Genomic DNA, 21,368 nt, shown 5'->3' on the forward strand with positions numbered 1-21,368 from the left:
AACAGTCTGTGAGCACCTAGAAAGGAATGCTGTGATCACCAATAGTCAGCATGGATTTCTGAAAATTAAGTCATGTCAGACTAACCTGATCTCGTTTTTTGACAGAATTACAAGCCTAGTAGGTGAGGGGAACGCAGTGGATGTAGCCTACCTTGATTTCAGCAAGGCATTTGACAAGGTGCCCCATGATAATATTGTAAAGAAGCTGGTAAAATGCGGTCTTGACTATGCTACCACTCAGTGGATTTGTAACTGGCTGACTGACCGAACCCAAAGGGTGCTCATCAATGGTTCCTCTTCATCCTGGAGAAGAGTGACTAGTGGGGTGCCACAGGGTTCTGTCTTGGGCCCGGTCTTATTCAACATCTTTATCAACAACTTGGATGATGGACTCAAGGGCATCCTGATCAAATTTGCAGATGACACCAAACTGGGAGGGGTGGCTAACACCCCAGAGGACAGGATCACACTTCAAAACGACCTTGACAGATTAGAGAACTGGGCCAAAACAAACAAGATGAACTTTAACAGGGAGAAATGTAAAGTATTGCACTTGGGCAAAAAAAAATGAGAGGCACAAATATAAGATGGGTGACACCTGGCTTGAGAGCAGTACATGTGAAAAGGATCTAGGAGTCTTGGTTGACCACAAACTTGACATGAGCCAACAGTGTGACGCGGCAGCTAAAAAAGCCAATGCAATTCTGGGCTGCATCAATAGGAGTATAGCATCTAGATCAAGGGAAGTAATAGTGCCACTGTATTCTGCTCTGGTCAGACCTCACCTGGAGTACTGTGTCCAGTTCTGGGCACCACAATTCAAGAAGGACACTGACAAACTGGAACGTGTCCAGAGGAGGGCAACCAAAATGGTCAAAGGCCTGGAAACGATGCCTTATGAGGAACGGCTAAGGGAGCTGGGCATGTTTAGCCTGGAGAAGAGGAGGTTAAGGGGTGATATGATAGCCATGTTCAAATATATAAAAGGGTGTCATATAGAGGAGGGAGAAAGGTTGTTTTCTGCTGCTCCAGAGAAGCGGACACGGAGCAATGGATCCAAACTACAAGAAAGAAGATTCCACCTAAACATTAGGAAGAACTTCCTGACAGTAAGAGCTGTTCGACAGTGGAATTTGCTGCCAAGGAGTGTGGTGGAGTCTCCTACTTTGGAGGTCTTTAAGCAGAGGCTTGACAACCATATGTCAGGAGTGCTCTGATGGTGTTTCCTGCTTGGCAGGGGGTTGGACTCGATGGCCCTTGTGGTCTATTCCAACTCTATGATTCTATGATTCTATAACAAAAACAAAAAGTTGAAGTAAATAATGCATAATAATTTCATTTGACAGAAGGTGGAAGAAGCGATCCTCACCAACAGGGAGGAACTGATTGACGAAGTGGAAATACTGGGAAGCTTGGGAGGAAGTGATCATGTCCTCCTGGGTTGCATGATACATTGGCAAGGGAAAGCTTAATATAGTCAGATATGCACTCTGGACTTTAATAAGGCCAGTTTAAAAAGCTGAGGACACTACTGGGTGAGATCTCAAGGTCAGAAATAGTCAAAGAGAAAGGGGTCCAAGATGGATGGGAGTGTGAAATATTGAAGGCACAAAGGCAGACAATTCCAATTAAAGCAAAGTGGGAAGCATCTAAGGAAACTGGTGTGGCTGCATAAGGAGCTTACAGATGAGCTGAGATTTAAGAAGGGCATGTATAGAAATGGAAGAAAGGGGAACTCACAGAGGAGGCATATACACGAGTAGCCAACAGTTGCAGGGAGAATGAGCTCAAGCTTGCAAGAGAGCTTAAGGCAAGAACAATCAAGTAGTAGGTTTTCTGCATGGAGAAGACTGCAAAATGCTATTGGATGACAGAGAAAAGGCAGAACTGCTTGACACCTACTTTGCCTCAGACTTCACTCATTAGGAAAGCAGTGCCCAACCTGGTGATAACAGAAGAAATGGTGCAAGGAGGGAGCTGCAGCCCAAGATAGGAAAAGAGGTGGTAAGGGAACAACTAGTTACTTTAAATGAATTCAGATCTCCAGGGCCTGATGAGCTGCACCCAAGGGTACTAAAGGAGCTTGCAAATATAATCTCAGAACCTCCGTCTATAATCTTTGAGAATTATTGAAGAGCAGGTGAAGTCCTTGCAGGCTGGAGGGGGGGCAAATGTCCTCATTTTCAAAAGCGCAGGGGGATGAGGCACAGGTAAATTACCAGTGAGCTTGACGTTGACAGGTAATTAAACTTTCTGTACACACTTAGAAAAGGACTCTGTGATTACTATGTACCATCATGGGTTTCTCAAAAACAAGTCATGCCAAACAAATCTCAATTCTTTGTCTGATAAGAGTTACAAGCTTGGTGGATCAGGGTAATGCTATGGGTGGTAGTATATCTCAATTTCAGTAAGACTTTTGACAATGTCTTTCATTATATTCTTGCAGAAAAACTGGCAAAATGTGGACTGGACAAAATAACTGTTAGGTAGATTTGTAGCTGGTTGACTGACTGACCCCAAAGAATGCTCACTAATGGTTCCTCATCATCTTGGAAAAAAGTGACAAATGGGATGCCATAGGGTTCTGTCCTGGGCCCATTGTTCAACATCTTAAAAATGACTTAGAAGAAGGAGTTGAAGAGGTGCTCAATCAAATTTGCAGATGATACCAAGCTAATACCACAGAAGACAGAATCATGATTCAATACGACCTTAAGTTGGAGAAAAGGGACAAAACTAGCAAAATGAATTTCAATAGGGACAAATGAAATTTTCTGCATTTAGGCAGGAATAACCAGCTGTGCCAAAATAAGATGGGGGACATCTGGTTTGCCAGTAGTACACGTGAAAAAGATCTAGGGGTCTTAGGAGACCACAAGTTTAATATGAGTCAACAGTGTGATGCAGCAGCAAAAAAAACCAATGCTATTCTAAGCTGCATCAACAGAAGTATAGTGTCCATGTCGAGGAAATTAATAGTCTGGCTTTATTCTGCCTTGATCAGAGCACACCTGGAATACTGTGTCCAGTTCTGGGCGCCACAATTTAAGAAGAATATTGACAGGCTGGAACTTGTGCAGAGGAGGGCAACCAAGATGACCAAGGGTCTGGAAACCAAGCCTTATGAGGAACGGTTGAGTGAGGAAGGTATGTTTGGCCTGGAAAACAGGAGACTGAGAGGAGGTATGATAGCCACCTTCAAGCTTGTTTTCTCCTGCTCCGGAGGGTAGGACCTGAATCAATGGCTTCAAGTTACAAGAAAGGAGAGTCTGACTAAATATTCAGGAAGGCCTTTTGACAGTAAAAGGTGGAATGAACAGTGGAATGAACTCCCTTGGAAGGTGGTGTACTCTCCTTCCTTGGAGGTTTTTAAGCAGAGGTTGGATAGCCATCTGTCATATATGATCTAGTAGTTGAGATTCCTGCATTGCAGGATGTCAGACTATATGATGCTTGGTGTACCTTCCAACTCTACAATTCTAGGATTCTAACATGAGCCTGCTCTGGAAACATTGCTCTGGACAGTGCTCTGGACAGTGGGGCAAGAGGTTCAAGAGCACCAAGGTAGTGGCATGATGCCTACATGCTGATACATTCATCTTTCTGAAGGCTGAGAATTGACCCAGTGACATATTCGCTGTACATGAGCTAACAGCATGTTGGGACTGCAAACAAGGCTAATGTAATTTAAGGCAGCATTAACAGAATCATAGTTTCCAAGTCACGAGAAGTTATTGTTCCACTTTATTCCACACTAGGCAGACCTTATATGGAGTCCTGTGCCCTGTTTCAGGTACCATACTTTTAAGACGACAGATTGGAAATACGGAGGCATTGAAGTTTTATTTATATAAGGCATTTATAATCCTGTCCTTTATCCAAAAAAGTTCCCAGAGCAACTTATAAAAACTTTTCCAATATGGCACTTGCCTCAGACACACAATTAAAGAAGACATGGAAAACAAGTAAAGAGGAATTGGAGGGGGGGAGCAAGCTCAAACACATGTTATTTAAGTTACTGTACAGTTCTTGTAACTAAAGGTGGGCAAATCTGTCAATTTTGGTTTCTTTCAGTTACTGGTACTTTTTCCCCCAATCTTAAGTTCGGTTCTCCATATTTCTGCAAGAGGGAGAATGGCTAGCCACTCCCAGGCTCTGTTCAGTTCTTCTGGTGCTCTTCCTTCCAAAATTCCCTTTCTTCCTCTCTCCCACTCACCATTTCCCTACTGTAAGTCATGGGGTGGACTAATCTATTCTTGGCCCAGAGCATTCTGGAACCCTGGTCTTACTGAAAGAATGGCTCTGCTGTTAACATTATGCACATTTCAGATTTAAACATGCTAATAGACCATGTGCAACCCCACAAGCTCCAGGCAGGCAGCAAGTACTGTATAACAACATGCGTAGAGGTTATAAGACCAAATAGTTTAACCATCCCTTTTTATATTAAAAAAAGAGGGGGGGGGAGAGAAAAGCATTTTATGTAACAGTCCTTAGGGCAATGAATAGAGAAGTCATGCTGACTGCCAGAAAAATTAATCTATCCCAGTAGGGAAGTGAGAAATGTTTATTAGAGGTGGGGGGGGGAGAGACTGCAAACAGCAAATGCAATTTATAATTACTCAAAGGTACTGACTGCCAATCTAATTCAATTTATGATCTGTTAATCTTATTTGGCTGGCACTTAGGAACAGGCTTACGGATTGAAGCCGGCAAGGCGGATTTTATTTATTTATTTATTTATACATACTCAATCCCTGCAAATAAGCCAATTTCACAAGCATTTTACCTGACCGAGCATCAGTTACACATCTCCGTCCCAGGACTCACACTCTCTACATGTGGTGCAACATGGGAGCAAGGTTCAAGCTCGCTCATACATGCGCTCCACTGAGCAGTAACTATCACATACGATCAAAGCATCCATACATACTCCGTATAAGATTTTGTCCACTGCAAAAAGAAAGGGTAGGAGGGATAATGCTCACCATGTGCAGATAAGCCTGCCCAAGCCTTAAGATCAGCATTTGAGACCCTGCAACTGGTCTACTAGTGAGAGCTGTTAGGTTGGCGAGTTCCAGAGACAAAGCCTTTTCTGTGATTGGTCCAACCTCTGAAATACCTTGCACATGTCTACCCCCCTGGTTGCTGTCTTCAAGGAGATCCTTAAAGATGTTTTTAGATGATTGAGTTTATTTCTATGCAGCCTTTCCACAGTGACTTCTGCCCGAAGCAGCTTACCACAAACACCCACTTATCATTACATTTAAAGCATGAGTTCTATGGAGGCTGCAGGAGAAAGCAGTTTACAGAACGTAACAATAAATTCAAAGGCAATTTGGCAAACATAGAATAAATTCGGTATTATAAAATAAAAATTACCCAGTACTCCCTTCTTGGTTTTGCAAATCAAAATGAAAATAAAAACGCCAACCTCTCACCTCCAATGACTGTAATCCTTTTATAAAGGGGGGGGGGAGCGCAAGTGTGTTGCCTTCTGTAGCTAAGCTAGTTTGATCGCTTCTCAGAGGTTTAATGTTTTCAAACCAAGATTGGGGGGGCACAATAAAGTGCATGTAGATCGGGCACAGAAAAGTCAATAAGAATTGGCATTTAGTATGGTTGAGGGGGCAGCACAAGAGCAAGTAAGGAGTAGAGAAGGAAAGATAAGAAAGGTGTAGCCTCAGCAATGAACAAAGTATGGTCCAAGAGAGGGTAGGCTGGAGCCAGCTACAACTCCCATCATTCCTGAACACTGGTCCTGTTAGCTAGGGATAATGGGAGTTGTAGTCCCAAAACATCTGGACTGCCAAGTTTGCCTATGCCTGGTTTAGACAATGTAGATTGCACCTTTTCACACAGAAGGAAGAGGAGTAACCACAAGTAGGAATAAGGAGAGCTGAATCTTCACAATCTGGAATGTGTTGGAGACATTCTCTACAGTCTCATATTTGCTGCTCCTTCCCTCTTTTTAATGGCTACACATGAGTAGACAAAATGGTGTTCTCCAGGCGTTGTTGGACTACAGCTCCTATCAGCCCCTGGTATTATAGTCAATGGCTGGGGATGATGGGAGTTGTTGTCCAGCCAATGGCTATCTCTGGGCTACTTGGTGATCTAGAATGGATTTGATCATTTCTTAGCTTTCTGGCTCAGTTTGGAAGTTTACTTTTGGGTAAAGGGAAAAGGCTTTATGAGCTTTAGGACCAATTCAAAAAGCTACAACCAAGCTTTTTAGAAAAGCTTGTGAAAAGTCAAAATCTTTAATTGGTATTTGAGGGGGAACACATTTCTCAGATGTTTCCTGCCTCTATATTCATGTTCGTGAATACTTTTCCTCATTAGCTTTGCTACTCGTAAATCTCAGCTCCACAACAGCAACATGCGTGTTGCCAAATGTACACATCTGTCTTAATGAGGAATACCTGAAAGGAACAGCTTGACATACTACTAATCAAATTACAGTGGTGCCTCGCAAGATGAAAAGAATTCGTTCCGCGAGTCTTTTCGTCTTGCGATGTTTTCCGTCTTGCGAAGCACGGTCCGTCGCAACAGCGCCTTTTCAAGCGGCTTTAAAAAAAAGCGCAAGGCGTTTTCGTCTTGCGAAGCAAGCCCATAGGGAAATTCGTCTAGCGAAGCAACGCAAAAACGGAAAACCCTTTCGTCTAGCGAGGCATTCGTCTTGCGAGGCATTCGTCTTGCGGGGCACCACTGTATGAGTGACAGTCCTTCAGTTAAGGGACTTAAGTGTCACACCTCAGAAAAGTTAGTATCTGTCTTTCTCTCCGCCCAGCCACCCTCCCAGGGCCCAGCCACACTTTGCTTGTCCCATGACTAGAAAGCACATGTCTGAGTGGTTTTCTGTTTGCCCTGCCACTTTCCCTGGAAAAGCTTTTGGGGCGGAGCTCATGAGACTTCAACACCATAACATGCAGAAATTCAACAGGTGAAGTTTCCCCCAGGAATTCTATCCTCATTTGGGCCACTGAGTCCAGAAACTGCCACTATATCTTGCTCAAATTGCCAGTGGTATGCAATAAAGACCAATAGCTTTAGAGCAATGTAGGGCAGAGAAATATTTGAGAGAAGGGTTTAAGGAGATCAACAGGGTGATTAGTGAGTGACTGGCATTCTTAAATTAATTTTAGAAAAAGACTTCTGACTTACCAGAAGACCACATTAAGATGAATCCAAATAGCTATCACGGGTGTAACTACTGAAGGTACACTGTTCAGATATTACACGGAACATGTGTACTCTTCAGACTTTTTCACATATTACATTACAAATGGGGAGAGGGGTCCTTCTTGTTGTTCCTGCCCCTGCACATGTGTGGCATATCCTGTGAAACAGCTTACGTACAATAAAAGTATATGCAAGTAGGCAATGTACAAGGGATCAGGGAGCCTTTAATAGACAGAATCCCCTTTTGCACATCCAAAAGCCTACATGTCTACAGTTTATATGCATCTTGTATCTTTCACATTATGTGAATGCAAGTAGGGGCAGAAGTGGGCCTTCCTGCTATGATTTCACTCTGTCCTGCCGTGCCCCCTGCATAATATGTGAACACAGCATGTGAAGAATCATTCTGTATACACGCCTGTTTACTTGTATATACATTCTCACTGGTTAAATGTGCATGCATTCGCTTTATTTGTTTGTACATCCAAGCCACTCCATTTTGGCATGCTGTTGCAAATATCCCAACCACTAACAAGTGACAGAGGGCAGCAAAAAGGCATGCAGGAATTGCTAAAAAAAGCATGAATATTCCATAATATAGGTTGAACAAATTGCTACTATCTCTATAGTATGAAGGGCAATTTGGGCTATGGATGGGCAGTTATGATGAGTTCAACCATTCACCAGACAGATGTGTGTACAGTATGTGTGTTAACACATAGTCACCAGTCTGAATTGATTTGGGTTTGCTTACAGTTTGGGTTCGGGACGCAGGTGGCGCTGTGGGTTAAACCACAGAGCCTAGGACTTGCCGATCAGAAGGTCGGCGGTTTGAATCCCCGCGACGGGGTGAGCTCCCATTGCTCAGTCCCTGCTCCTGCCAACCTAGCAGTTTGAAAGCAAATCAAAGTGCAAGTAGATAAATAGGTACCGCTCTGGCGGGAAGGTAAATGGCATTTCCGTGTGCTGCTCTGGTTTGCCAGAAGTGGCTTAGTCATGCTGGCCACATGACCCGGAAGCTGTACGCCGGCTCCCTCGCCCAATAAAGCGAGATGAGCGCCACAACCCCAGAGTCTACCACAACTGGACCTAATGGTCGGGGGTCCCTTTACCTTTACCTTACAGTTTGGGTATGAGTACACACACATACACATTATTTTGACCACTTGTACAGGTTATGCATACAACATGATATAGCTTGTTCTCAGCTATGCTTTATGAGAATGAACACTGAGACCAAGACATTATCATACAGCCAAGTGTAATCTATCAGAACATTCTCTTGCACACACAGCAAATTGTGTCGATGGCTTTTAATGTGGCTCAGTATTTTTCAGCTGAACAGCATTATTTACACAAGGTCTAAAGATGCATCAAGATAAACTGCAGAACTCTGAAGTGCTAGCAAATAAGGCAGCCATTTCCACGTTGCTATTTGTAGTGGTTTTAAGCACCAGAACAGGGCCTGAGACAGATCCATTGACTAAGCAGTTTATGATCTTAGCAAGAAGCACAAACAAGCAAAGTACAAGTCTCAACACACCAAAGCCCAAATTCACTATCCATTTAAGCAGTGCATTAAGATGACTGCAGTCCAGCACAGCATACTTCTGTTAAAGAACCAGACCAGCTGTTAATGATACAATCACTAAGTAGTACTAAGGCTACAATCCTGTGCATGCTTCCTTGTGAGTAGACCCCTTTGAATTAAGGACTTACTCCTAAATTAGGTTTACACATAAGCAAATATGCATAAGATGAGGCTGCACACAGGGGAACCAGGTGAAAGGGAGAACAGAGCTGCCGCACCTTTAATTGTTTATTCATTTCATTTCATTTTTCCACTGCCTCTCTTGTAGCTCGTCACACACCAGCTGAAATTCCCTCTTGTACACAACTAACAATGGGGCAGAAACCCTGTTCGCTTTTTTCATCATAATCTAAATTTGACATTTGAATCTCAGGGCAGAAAATCATTGATAAATAAACCTATACATGTGACTTGTGCCACATTCATTTTTATCCCATGTTTCAAAGGGCCATGCCTGGAAAGAGTGAATAAGCCCAGAGTCTCTTTGAAGCTGACGCATCCTGATGTTGATTGACAGCACAATCCTACCATACTTGGCTAAGTGGGTACAGTACTACAGCCTTCGAGGGTCTGATACCTTATTTACTTTGAGAGCAACTTAAATCCTCAAAATAAAAATACAAAGTATATATAAGAAGCATGTTGCAACAAAACATGATGGAAACCTTACTTTGGGGGATGTCAGGTACAAAAAAGAACCCGTCTCCAAGATCTTTCATAGATGTGTAGAAGAGGGAATTTTAGCAAGTGTAGCTTATGCTATTTCTCCAGTCTGCTACAGGAGTCTTACTATCATCATCTTAGAAACTATTCATACAAAATAATACCTTTGGAAATCAACTGCAATGAGAAAATGGCCAACAGGCTTACTTGTGGGGTGGGAGAGAGATAGGAGATTTAAGTACATAGCAACAGCAAAACAGCTTTGATGCAAACAAGAGAATTAGCCAAAAGAAAAGGAAAAGAATTCATTTCAAGAACAAAACTTACTTCTAGGGAGGTCCTGTTATTGGAATTTTTTACTTTAACTAGCAGCGGGTGGACTTCAAATGCTTTGGAATCTAGATAATCCACTACGTGTTTGAATATTTGTGGATTATTTCCATAATGAATATTTCCATAAATACTCCCTCCTTCCCCCGATGAGTAAGCTTGACTCCCAACATACAAACTAATCCTTTGCTTTCGTCCGATTCCCAACAGGCCACTGTTTTTGTCACATTTCCAGGTGCACTGATTCAAGCCACCTTTTGCAACAAGTAGACCATGAACTGACACTTTCTTTGACAATCTACGTACTTATGAGTACTGGAATCAAAGTTAGCACCTCGTAATGTTACGGTTCCTTTTATGTGCATGGAAGCTCCACACTTGAACCACAAAGGCTTCCCTGTTCACTTCAGCAGCACAAGTAACTAACATGTATGCTCTCCTCTGCATGCACCAAGCCAACACAAATGGGAGCTTCATATGTGTACTGGAGCCCAAATGGAGGTTTGCTTTGAAAATATGATTTGCCCCACACAATTTGCTAAATTGCCACACTATGTTCCATGAGACTTAAACACAACTGACCTCTTCCAGATTTGAAATCACATGTACAACCTGGGTTACAGAGTGATATATTTGAAAGGAACCCTCAGAGGTCACCTAATCTGGAAATCCACTACTTACAGCAGGTGAGGGGAAACTTTGGCTGCTGAACTACAACTCCCATCACCCCTTCTGCATGTGAACCACACACCCAACTTGTTCAGCCTTTGCTTGTGGGACTTTGCTTGTGTTTCCAGGACTCCTTTGTCGCCCTGTACACATTCTGCTTTGGCAATAGCTTTATTAAACTGTGGTGCCCAGAACTGGATACAAGATTCTGGACGAGGTCTGACCAAAGCAGAATAGAGCAGCACCATTGCTTCTCATGATAAAGGAACTATACACCTATTCATATAACCTAGAATTACACTGTCCTTTTTTGCTGCCACATCACACTGTTGACACGTGTTTAGATTAAGCTCTGTTAAACCCTCCAAGACCTTTTACGTGTACCGCCCATCCTATATTTGTGCATCTGATCAGACATAAGTGTGGACATTTACATGTATCCCTGTTTGAGAACATAAAAAGAACCTGCTGGATCAGGCCAATGACTCATCTAGACTCACAGTGGCCAACCAGATGCCTATGTGAAGCCCACCTGAGCATGAGAACACTCCCCCTCCTGTGATTTCTAACAACTGGTGTTCAGAAACATACTCCCTCCATCTGTGGAGGCAGAGCAGAGCCATCATGGCTGCTAGCTGTTCATAGCCTTCACTCCTTGAATGCCTCTTATCCTAATTTTGTCGACTCCAAAATTTAGCTAGTTTTGTCCGGTTCTCCAGCCTGTCAAGATCAACTTGGATCCTGTTTCTGGTTCTACTTGCATCAGCACACCCAAAACAAGCCCCAGTAAAAGTCCCAGTTCAGAATATGCTCACCCACGTGGAATCAATGGAGTTTATGCTAGTCATAAGCAAAACTTACTCCACAGATTTCAACAGGATGTAAGCTCAGCCAGCTTTCTCTCTATCTGGTCAGTATATAGTCCAACCAAATGTGTATTTATAACAGACTCAGTGTTAGGAAACAAAAATGGGTCTGATATTTTTAAGGGAATATTTCAAGTGAAAAGGACTAAAGTGTCGAACTGAAGACTTACATATACGAACATTAAAGCTGGTGGCAAATACTCAGTGATAGCATATCATAAAATTTAAGAGCCCTGCTGAGTCAGCTCAAAGGCCCAACAAGTCCAGCAATATATGTACACAAGCATGCAAGTGTTGTCCAGTGCTCTGGTTTTCAGAGGTTCAAAGAGCAGCAAAAGGGCTTTCAAACAGCCCTGCACTGAGTTTTGGCTGTACACGCCTGCTTCAAGCAGGGGAACAGGCATGCACAGCCAAAGGGAGCAGGCACTGCTGCCCTGGCTGTGTGCACTATTTTCCAGCAGGGCAACTGGTATGAGTAGCTAATGCTGAATCAATCCCCGCTACCATGCCAATCTGCCACTGTCGCCCTCCATTAGAGTGATGTCGCAGGTTTCCTGAAAAAGGCATTGTGAGCCAAATTTGACCCCTTGGTGGGAGCTAAAGGTCCTCCACCCCTACATTACATGATGTGCTAAGCAACACGGAAGGGAAAAAAGAAAAGGGGCGGGAGGTGGAAAAGAGAGAGTCTTCCATACCCTCCAACATTTCTCTGATGAAAATAGGGATGTTCTATTCTTTAGCAACAACAATAATATTTTTGTTTATACCCCACGCATCTGACAAGGTAGCCCTAGCCACTCTGGGCAGCTTCCAACACATATAAAAACATAGTAAAATATTAAACATTAAAAAACCTTCCCTATACAGGGCTGCCTTCAGATATCTTCTAAAGCTTATAGAGTTACTCATCTCCTTGGCTCGGGGGGTCACATAACTCCATGGCCTTCCACACTTCTCCAATGAAAACAGGGGTGTTGTGTAGAATCCTGCAGGATTTCTGCAAGAAAGGATTGCTGTTTGTTAGCTGCAACTGATCTACAGCAGACGAAGAGAAGCTGGGCCACAAGCAGCTGTGCTGAAAGTTCAGTTCTATTGGGCCTCCCATCCCTCAGCTATCATTGCATCAGACTACAGGAGAGAGAGGGGTAAGGGAAGCAGGGCCGCCATCAGCTGATAAGCCAGCTCCATCAGGGTCCTCCCTTCATCAATGTCACCTGGCAGCAGGCTGCCATCAAGCTACAGAAGAGAGAGGGAGGGAGGGAGAGAAGCAGCATTGATCTATCAACTCTGCTGAAAGATCAACACCTGTTAGCTCCACCTTTACTTAAACCTTTTCAGTTCCAGCTGGCCATTATAAACACTTTGTAACTAAGATCTAGTACTCAAGTTTGCTTTCTTTCTCATTCCTCCAAATCTGTTTTCTTTTTGTGCCATGTCTTTTAGAGAGTAAGGATTGTCTTATTATTGAAGCTCAGAGGCTGCTTTAGGGCCCTTTTTGGTTAAAGATTGGAGTTAAAATACTTCAAATAAATAATGTTATAACCACAAATACATACAGATTATCACTGAATCATCTGTCTCTACATGGGAGATTATAGAAGGAAGGCCTGTGACATAACTATGCTTCTTCTGTCAGGACCTAAGCAATTTGAGAAATGGGCTATGTTCTCTATGTTTGAGAATGATAAACACCATGGCTATGTACAACCGTATGATGGATTTTATTTACTGTAACCTTATAGAAATTATTTCTTTATTGTACAATAACAACTTTTAAATATATATATATATTTCAAAATATGACAAAGGCCTAGCTTGATGCTGAGCCTTTAATAACAACTTGATCTACAAAATCATCAGCTAGAGCTTTTCACAACATGTAAATAACCATTATCACCTGCTAGCAGCAGCAGCAGATACTGTTAAACTGCAGTGGATCAAGAGAGTAGTTGCTAATTATAGGACATGGAGAAAGAGTTCCATTGTCCATGGCAGGAGAATCTCTCTGAGTAAGTCTCAGCAGCATTCTGCATCGCAGGCAACACATATCTTCTACATATTAGACTTCATCCCATGTGTGCTACAGATTGGCACATGGCCACAATCAGTTCATCATTGCTTTGGTGGGGGTAACTGTCAGCTTCTGCAATGCAGACTGCTTCCTAATGTGAATGATCAGGTACTAAAACAGTTAAACATCTTGCAGTGACAAGCCCCAAGGAGAAACCCAGCATTTTATAGACTGGCAGATAGGAATCATGACAGTACTTGGCGCACTGCAGAAAAGCAAGATCTATCGTGCCCAAATGGCCCATTACAGGTAAGAATGCAAGGAAGACTGACTCCCAAGTTGGATATTTCCACAAGCAATGGACATTCTGTGGCCCTTAAAATGTAAGCAAACAACAGTTGCTTAACAGTTCCCTGCCCCCCACAACACCAACACACACACACACTTATGTCCAAACATCCTAATCCCAATAGGCAAGGTTCATGTTTGTGTGGGTTACTCATTGGCTTACTCACAGTGCCTGTGGAGTCTTTCCTTCCATATACTATAATCCCATGGATTTCTGCAAAAGGCCAATGGATGGAAGTACTGCCCAGCTGGACTGCTTACTAAGTAAATAATCAGAATCAGCAGGTTTAAAGTCATACGGGCACTTGATAAGTAGGCTGTTTTGCAGAAGGATGGAGTATAAAAACTCAAACCTCACTGGCCTATAGCCATTGGCAGGGTTTTGCTGATTGCACACACACATATAACACCATGGCCTCCTCCTCTCTGCTTCTCGTTTGCTTGGCTGCAATGGTGTACATCACTGAAGCTACGCCACTGGTAAGTATTGCATTAGTGGTACAGCAGTTTCTCGGTGGGGGGGGGGAGTACAATCTTCTTGCAAGCTTATTACCAAATTTGTACCACATATGCTGATCCATAGTGAACTGTCCATATCTTTTGATGGCTGCATCGTTTACCAAGGTACTTTAGAATGGCTTTCAGGTTGCTGGAGACACATTCTATTTGTGAAATAATATGTACCAAACTGCTGACAACTGGTAATTTAATCATGCTGAAGAAATTAAAAGAATAGTCCAAGATATTGTCACATGCCTACCACAGTGTGATACGTGGCTGTCTCTTAGGAATTGCAGACAATTTCACCTATCAGTTGTTCGCAGGAAAGGTACCCATAAATCCCAAGGTTTCTTACTATACAATGCAGGAAAATTTTAGCACCTGCCATTTATAGTTAGAAAACTAGATCTGTTAGTTAAGTTTGTCATTAAAAAACTAATAATAGCTCTCTATTTGTTCTTCATATATGCATATTCTAAATGTATGTTACCATAAAATCTTACAAGGCCACTGCTTTTTAAGCAACTCTTGGTGCAATTCTGTTCATACATGTCTACTCAGAAGTAAGTCCCATTGAGTTCAAGGGGATTTATGCACAGGTAAGTGTTTGTAAGAGGTCTGTTCTATTTTACTACACTATTCATTATTTTTTGTCATTATTTAAAAATGTGCAATATGTTACCATATGCAGCAAATGCCTGAAGGCAATTTGTGACAGTGGCAAATCTGATAATTGTTTGCAGCTCATCTTCTTACTCTGTAAAATGAAAATCATTTTTACATTTACAGTGAGTTGTAAAGTTTGATTCTCAATTGACTACAGTTAATAATTAAAAATTAATAGTGCAATGCTCAAATGTATGTCAACTTCAAGAATATTGCTGTCCTAGCTGAATATTCATTAATAATGATAGACCCACTGAACCTTTAAATCAGAGTAAGGTGTGGAGTGAGGAATAAGAGGAATATCTATTTGTTAAAAGCAAAGCTTGAACTCGCATTACATTTTATTTTGTGCTTGCTTTTAAATACTCTTAACAGACCATTTCTCAAAGCTGCATCCCATGTCTATGTGTATATAAATGATGTTTGCAGTAACTCCTAGCCCAAGCTTGTTTGTTTGTTTGTTTGTTTGTTTGTTTGTTTGACAGCTCTTGGATGTGTACAGGCTGTTGAAGAATTTGTATTGTGTTCCTTATGCCCATGAAATAGGCTATGGACCACAGACACCCTGATAGATATTTTCTTCTGCCAGGTCAAGGTTTCCCATGGCTCCATTGACTCAAAGTGTCCTCTTATGGTGAAAGTCCTGGATGCAGTTAAAGGAAGACCAGCTACCAGCCTACTGGTAAAAGTGTCCAAAAGAGCTGAAGATGGCACCTGGAAGGAGTTTGCTACTGGGTAAGTTGCCCTGCATGCAAAGTGCCTTGAGGAGCAAGTCAGCCTTGCTGGGACGGCACCTCCAAATTGTGTGAATCCACAACACTACCACCAACCAAGTTTCTGTTCCAAGCCTCCCTATTATTATATGTTTACTCACAGCAACAGGAACAACTTTCTGTCTTATCACTGTGGGAGCACCATCACACCCATCCTGTATTTGTAAAGTGGACTTATTTGTTACATGACCTACCACAGAACGCCTTCCTAGGAACATGACTAGTACTATAGTCTGCATTTGAAAGCCATATGTCTCTGCAGCTATGAAGACTAGATGTTTGCTCTCTTAAAAAGAATCAAAACTAACCTTTTCAATATCCTCTCAGGAAGCTACATATGGAGACAAGGCTGCAAACTGCTCACCCACTCTAGAACACCTAGAGCCTTGTCAGCTGGTAAGAGGGAGATGCAGTGCTTTTCTTCTAGTAAAAAAAGGTGCCGGTACTGCACATATCCCTGACATATGGCTAGTTCTGAAATGAAACTGATTGAATTTCCAAGAGAACTTTGAATTGCAACTTAAAACAGTCTTATACATGACTACACAGAAGTCTTGTTGAGAAAATTTGGTGTTCCATAACAGCCCCAACCTACTTCTTGTATAAAAAAAAATGTATATAAAAAGATACCATCCTTATTACTTTTATGCACCTGTATTACAGGGAAACAAATGAATTTGGGGAAATCCATGAGCTTACAACAGATGAACAATTTACAGAAGGCTTGTACAAGGTCCAGTTTGACACCAATACATACTGGAAGGCAGCTGGCGTTGCTCCATTTCATGAATATGCTGATGTGAGTATTTGGGTCATCATCATCGTTCCCCCCCCCCATAATGTAAACCACTGGCAGTTTTTTAAATCCCACAATATAGTAAGTTTTCAGAGTCGAATATTATCATGGGACCAATTGATTGGGTAATTACTGCTATCGACTATGCAGCAGGAGTGGGGAGATAAGAGGATGAAAGCTGAAGGTTTCAGTATGTGTAGACTACAGCAGTGGCTGCATTTTAAGGGTCCGATCCCCTAAAAAAGCCACATCCAAATCTGCCCTTAAATCTATCAGAACTTCACCCTGTACAAAACTAATAAATCTTGCATTTGTATACATGAACCTCCAGCTGAACTACAAGTATACTTTCCTTAAACAGTGAACAAACTTTTTTTAAAAAAATAAAACGATGTTACAAACTTCTGTTGGTTAGACATTGTAAGCTTACAGGCTTACCTTAACTTTCTCACACATGCATAAGGAAGGGCTCAGTGCCTGAAAAATGTAGACAAAATAGGCCATCATGACTTAACAAATAGATTCTGCCAAATCAATTTTTCTGCTGGTTCTCAAAGTGTAAAACATTAGGAAAGCCCCCAAGTCATAACATCCTTTGCATTGCATAATATTCCTGCATTGCAGGGGGTTGGGACTAGATGACCCCTGGGTCCCTTCCAGCTCTAAGATTCTATGGTGCTTCTTGTAAAACAGCATAAATATTTTTATTGCCTCTCTAATTTCACATGCAATTTTAGAAACAAACAATATGTATATTGGTTAAAGTGGGGCACTCCTTAAAACTTCTATAAAAACAACTTGTTTTTTGTGCAATGCATTCAGTGGTTTTTTAATTAACTAACCACATAAAAAGCATATCTTCACCGATCAATGACAAGATGATTCTCAGCACTAAAAAGTCAATGTAAATTTTGCAACCAAAATTAGCATGCTTATGGAGTTACCGTATCACTCTGAATGTCTTCCAGCATTTTCATTAACTTCTTAACTGAAATCTAAACAAAGCTGTCCCTACCCAATGATTATTTCACAAGTATGTGCACATAATGATTCCCAAATTGCAAAGTCACTGCCATTCATTTTAACAGATGAAGTCAATCTTTATATTCTTTTTTTGTATACAGATGTATTCCTTCTATTGAAATGAATTGGCCTGTCCAAGGAAAGCAGACAAATCAGAGCACTTGGACAGTTTGTAGGCAACTTATGATGAATTAATATTTTTAATACAGGTTTTTACAGAAAAAAGCATTGTATGACTAACTTAAGTATTTTCCTCTTGCAGGTGGTTTTTACTGCTAACGATTCTGGTCATCGTCATTACACCATTGCTGCTCTTCTTAGTCCCTATTCTTATTCAACCACAGCTGTTGTCAGCGACCCAAAGGAATGACATCATACTTTATTCTCACAACATTCTCTCTACTATTCCACTTTTGTAGGATTATATTAGAGGCAGCAGTTAATTTGTATAACCCATGGCTTGTTTGCTAAAGTAGCATCTAGCATTAACATCTTGGCTAAAACTTTTTTTTTTAATGCATCAATAAATATTTCTTCTCTAAATAGTTTCAGTGTCATTTTCTGTGTTAGAAAACAAGATCCAGTTTTGTTTAACCAAAGCTCATGCGGCACCCACGGTCCTTTCTCAATTTTTATAGGGTCTATACCCATTGCACATCAAGCTGCTGGCACACCTATGCTCACTCACATGTTGCAAGTCTCCAGGAAGCCTAGAGAAATGCAGTGCCATTGGCACATAAGTCACACTTAAGGCAGAGGGAAATGGCAGGGAAGGAGACATTGTACCAAAGATCTCACTCAGTGCTCTTAGTGATGCGTGTGCACACATGCACACACATGCACACACGAGAATGGAATGTGTTCTTAAAATAGTTTCCACTATGAGTGCAACTTGCCTTCTGTGAAAGGAGCAAAAATGTAGACTCCAAGCCATTACAGTGGTACCTTGGTTCCCAAATTTAATCCATTCCGGAAGTCTGTTCCAAAACCAAGGCACACTTTCCCATAGAAAGGAATGCAAAATGGATTCATCCCTTCCAGACTTTTAAAAACAACCCCTAAAACAGCAATTTAACATGAATTTTACCATCTAATGAGACCATTGATCCATAAAATGAAAGCAATAATCAATGTACTGTACTATAAAATAAATAAGACGGTATTATAGATGACAAAATTAAAATTATTTTTTTCCTTATGTGCACTGATGTGCATGAAGAACAAGTCATAGTCAAAAAAAAACCACACGAACAAAAACACAAAAAATAGCAAAAACATAAGCTCCAAATATCACCTCTATGTTGTGTGGGTGCTCGGGACTCAACAGCCAACAGACTCAACAGGAAGCCTCTGATTAGCACAGGGGACTCAATTTACAAATGGAACACACTCAACAGGAAGCAGAACATGTTCAGCTTCCAAGGCAAAGTTCACAAACCGAAACACCTACTTCTGAGTTTGCAGCATTCTATATCCAAGCTGTTCATAAACTACGCTGTTCTAAAACCAAGGTACCACTGTGTTCCCATGTAAAATCAGTGCTCAAACTACTAGTAGTTTAGGAAAAGCTAACCTGAAAAGCACCTTCGGGAACCTGAAGATAGCTAGGCATTGAATGCAAAGAGGAATTGCATGAGCAATGAGCTGAATTGTATATTGGGTAATTAAGGGCATGTTTCTAAAACCAGGCACTAAGTGTTGTTGCTTGCACTGACTAAGTTAGAAATCAAGAGACTTAAGGTAAAAATGACTCACATGAGAACACATGTTTCAGTGGATCTACTCTGAATATGACTTAGTGGGAATCCACTCTAAGGAAAAATAATAATAACAAAAGATTAAAACCTCTTTTCATTTAAACTTTGTAGAATATAATGGTGCAGAGCTCTCCTAAAACCTGTGCTTTAAAAGAAAATAAATTGAAGGAATACACTGTGTAAGCTATATCAAAACTATTTCAAACAAAATAAAAGCTATATTACTAAAAGTAACAGTACCTCAGTTTTTAGCACACTACATTTCAAGAGACAATGTATTTTAAAAGTACAAACATTTTAATGTGCAAAACAAAATGTCATAGCATGATTCTTTACAATTTCCAACATTAGTTTTCAGTGCATTAAATGAACATCTCACAGCTGGAACAGTAAAATAATGTTAAGTACACTTCCCTCTGATATGCTGCAAGTACATCTTTAAAAACAATTCACATAGTTTACATGAAAAAATACAAGCTCAACTCTTTAACAAGATTCTGAAACAGACCTAGAGAGCCAAGGGGAAAAGCATGTTTTATTATCCATATATCAATTACCTCTAATTTTAGCCCAAAATATTAAAGGACCAAGTGGGGTGGGGTAAAGTTAGTATTCTCAGCAGACTTCAAAGTGAAATGATTATCATTACTTTGTTTAATTATAATTTCTCTTTTTAATCTTAAAAATTATATTTCCAACTATAGGCATTTTTAATTGTCAACTATTGGAAATTCTTAATTGTCAACTACTGGAAACCAGAGACCAAATTCAACTTTTTTGGGGTTTTACAAGAGGCCATGGATAAAGAATATGAATGGCTCCCAGCTCCAGTCTTATGCTACTTTAAAGGCACATGGCATATTAAGATTTGCTCTAGAATGGTGTGTTCAACCAGGAAATAATGTACAATGTATCTTGGATTTTTTTTTATAGATTAAAAATGAAGGCATTATATATATATATATATATATATATATATATATATATATATATATATATATATATATATATATATGTAGGTTTTGGTGTCTTCGGGTGTCTTCCCGTGTAAGAGTTGGGGTGTCTAGGCGACGTTTCGACGAGGTCTCACTCGTCATCTTCAGGCTGGTGCTTTCGGCTTCTTGTTACTAGAACAGAGCAGGATCTCAGTGTTTGAGTTCCTATAAATACTGTTGAGGGGGTGTGGTGTATAGCCTCCAACGTTCTGGGCAGAGAGGAAGTTCCCAGGTTAATGTGCCTTTTCTTCTTTTGTTCATTAATTACTTGAGGGATATCTTGAGTGATTACTTAAGTGATATTCTGAGTACCACTTAGGAGGGTCATTAGGTGTGGATTAGTTGCTAAAGCTTTCGTGTCTTGACCTCTTGAGCTTGTGAAGAGTTTTTCTGAGAAGATGGCTGTACTGCACTTAGTTGTGCTCTGGCTTGGCTTCGTGTATAGGGGGGAGCTGTGGTTTTGTGCCCTGTGCCAGCCAGATCTGTGTAGGGATTGCAGGGGGGTGCAGCATCCGGAGGTGCCACTATGGTTTGGCTACTGGATGGTGTCTGTAATTTATCTGTGGAGAGGGTCTGGGTTTGGGTCTGGTGTGGTTGATTGGAGATGGCGTTCTGTGTGCCTCTGGTTCTGGTGTCGGTTTTTGTGGGGAGGGCTAATTTCCAGATGTCTGGCAGGCGGGACGTGTCGTCACGCTTGTTCATGTTGTGAGGGTGTTTCTCTATCTCGATGGCTTCCATGATTATTCTCTTGTGGTGATGTTCCATGTTAAAGAGCAATTTGGAATCTGCAAAATTAATTTCGTGTCCTGTTTCTTTCATGTGTTGGTAAAGAGAGGAAGTTTTTTCTTCTTTTTTGACGGCATTCTTGTGTTCTGCGATACGTGCATTTATTCGTCTGTTTGTTTGTCCAATGTACGTGGCTGGGCAGACTTTGCAGGGTATTTCATAGACCCCTTGGTTTTCTAACTGGATTTTATCTTTTGGGTTTCTGAGGATATTGGCTATTTTTTTGGTTGGTGCAAAAGGCTGTTTTGATATTGTGTTTATGGAGGATTTTGCTAATTTTATCTGTAGTGCCCTTGATATAAGGAAGGAGGGCCATGCCATTGTTTTCTTCTGTGTCTTGGTTTTTGGGGGGTGTTTCTTTTTGGATTAGCTTCGTAACCCTGTTTTGCTGGTATCCGTTGGCGA

At 41.2% G+C, this 21,368-nt stretch overlaps 1 protein-coding gene and 1 long non-coding RNA gene across 3 annotated transcripts in view; one reads left to right on the top strand and one right to left on the bottom strand.

Moving 5' to 3' along the window:
• Positions 1 to 20,162, bottom strand: part of LOC308594118 — a 35,261-nt gene extending 15,099 nt beyond the window's left edge. The window contains exons 1-2 of one of the 2 annotated variants that reach the window (XR_014011338.1): positions 19,181 to 20,162; positions 16,841 to 16,879 (exon numbers count right to left, since the gene is read on the bottom strand). This is a non-coding gene — a long non-coding RNA (uncharacterized lncRNA). Of the gene's footprint in view, positions 1 to 16,840; positions 16,880 to 18,321 lie in introns of both variants that reach the window. The other variant, XR_014011339.1, reaches the window with a different exon arrangement.
• TTR (transthyretin) lies at positions 13,995 to 17,968 on the top strand. Its single transcript, XM_081206843.1, has 4 exons — positions 13,995 to 14,146; positions 15,423 to 15,568; positions 16,270 to 16,405; positions 17,688 to 17,968. The coding sequence occupies exons 1-4, from the start codon at positions 14,078 to 14,080 to the stop codon at positions 17,793 to 17,795; spliced, it is 459 nt and encodes a 152-aa protein (XP_081062969.1). The 5' UTR covers positions 13,995 to 14,077; the 3' UTR covers positions 17,796 to 17,968.
• Positions 20,163 to 21,368: the final 1,206 nt, after the last annotated feature.

The sequence above is a fragment of the Podarcis bocagei genome (genome assembly GCF_964188305.1).
Source record: "Podarcis bocagei genome assembly, chromosome: 8".
NCBI classification, from domain to species: Eukaryota; Metazoa; Chordata; class Lepidosauria; order Squamata; family Lacertidae; genus Podarcis; species Podarcis bocagei.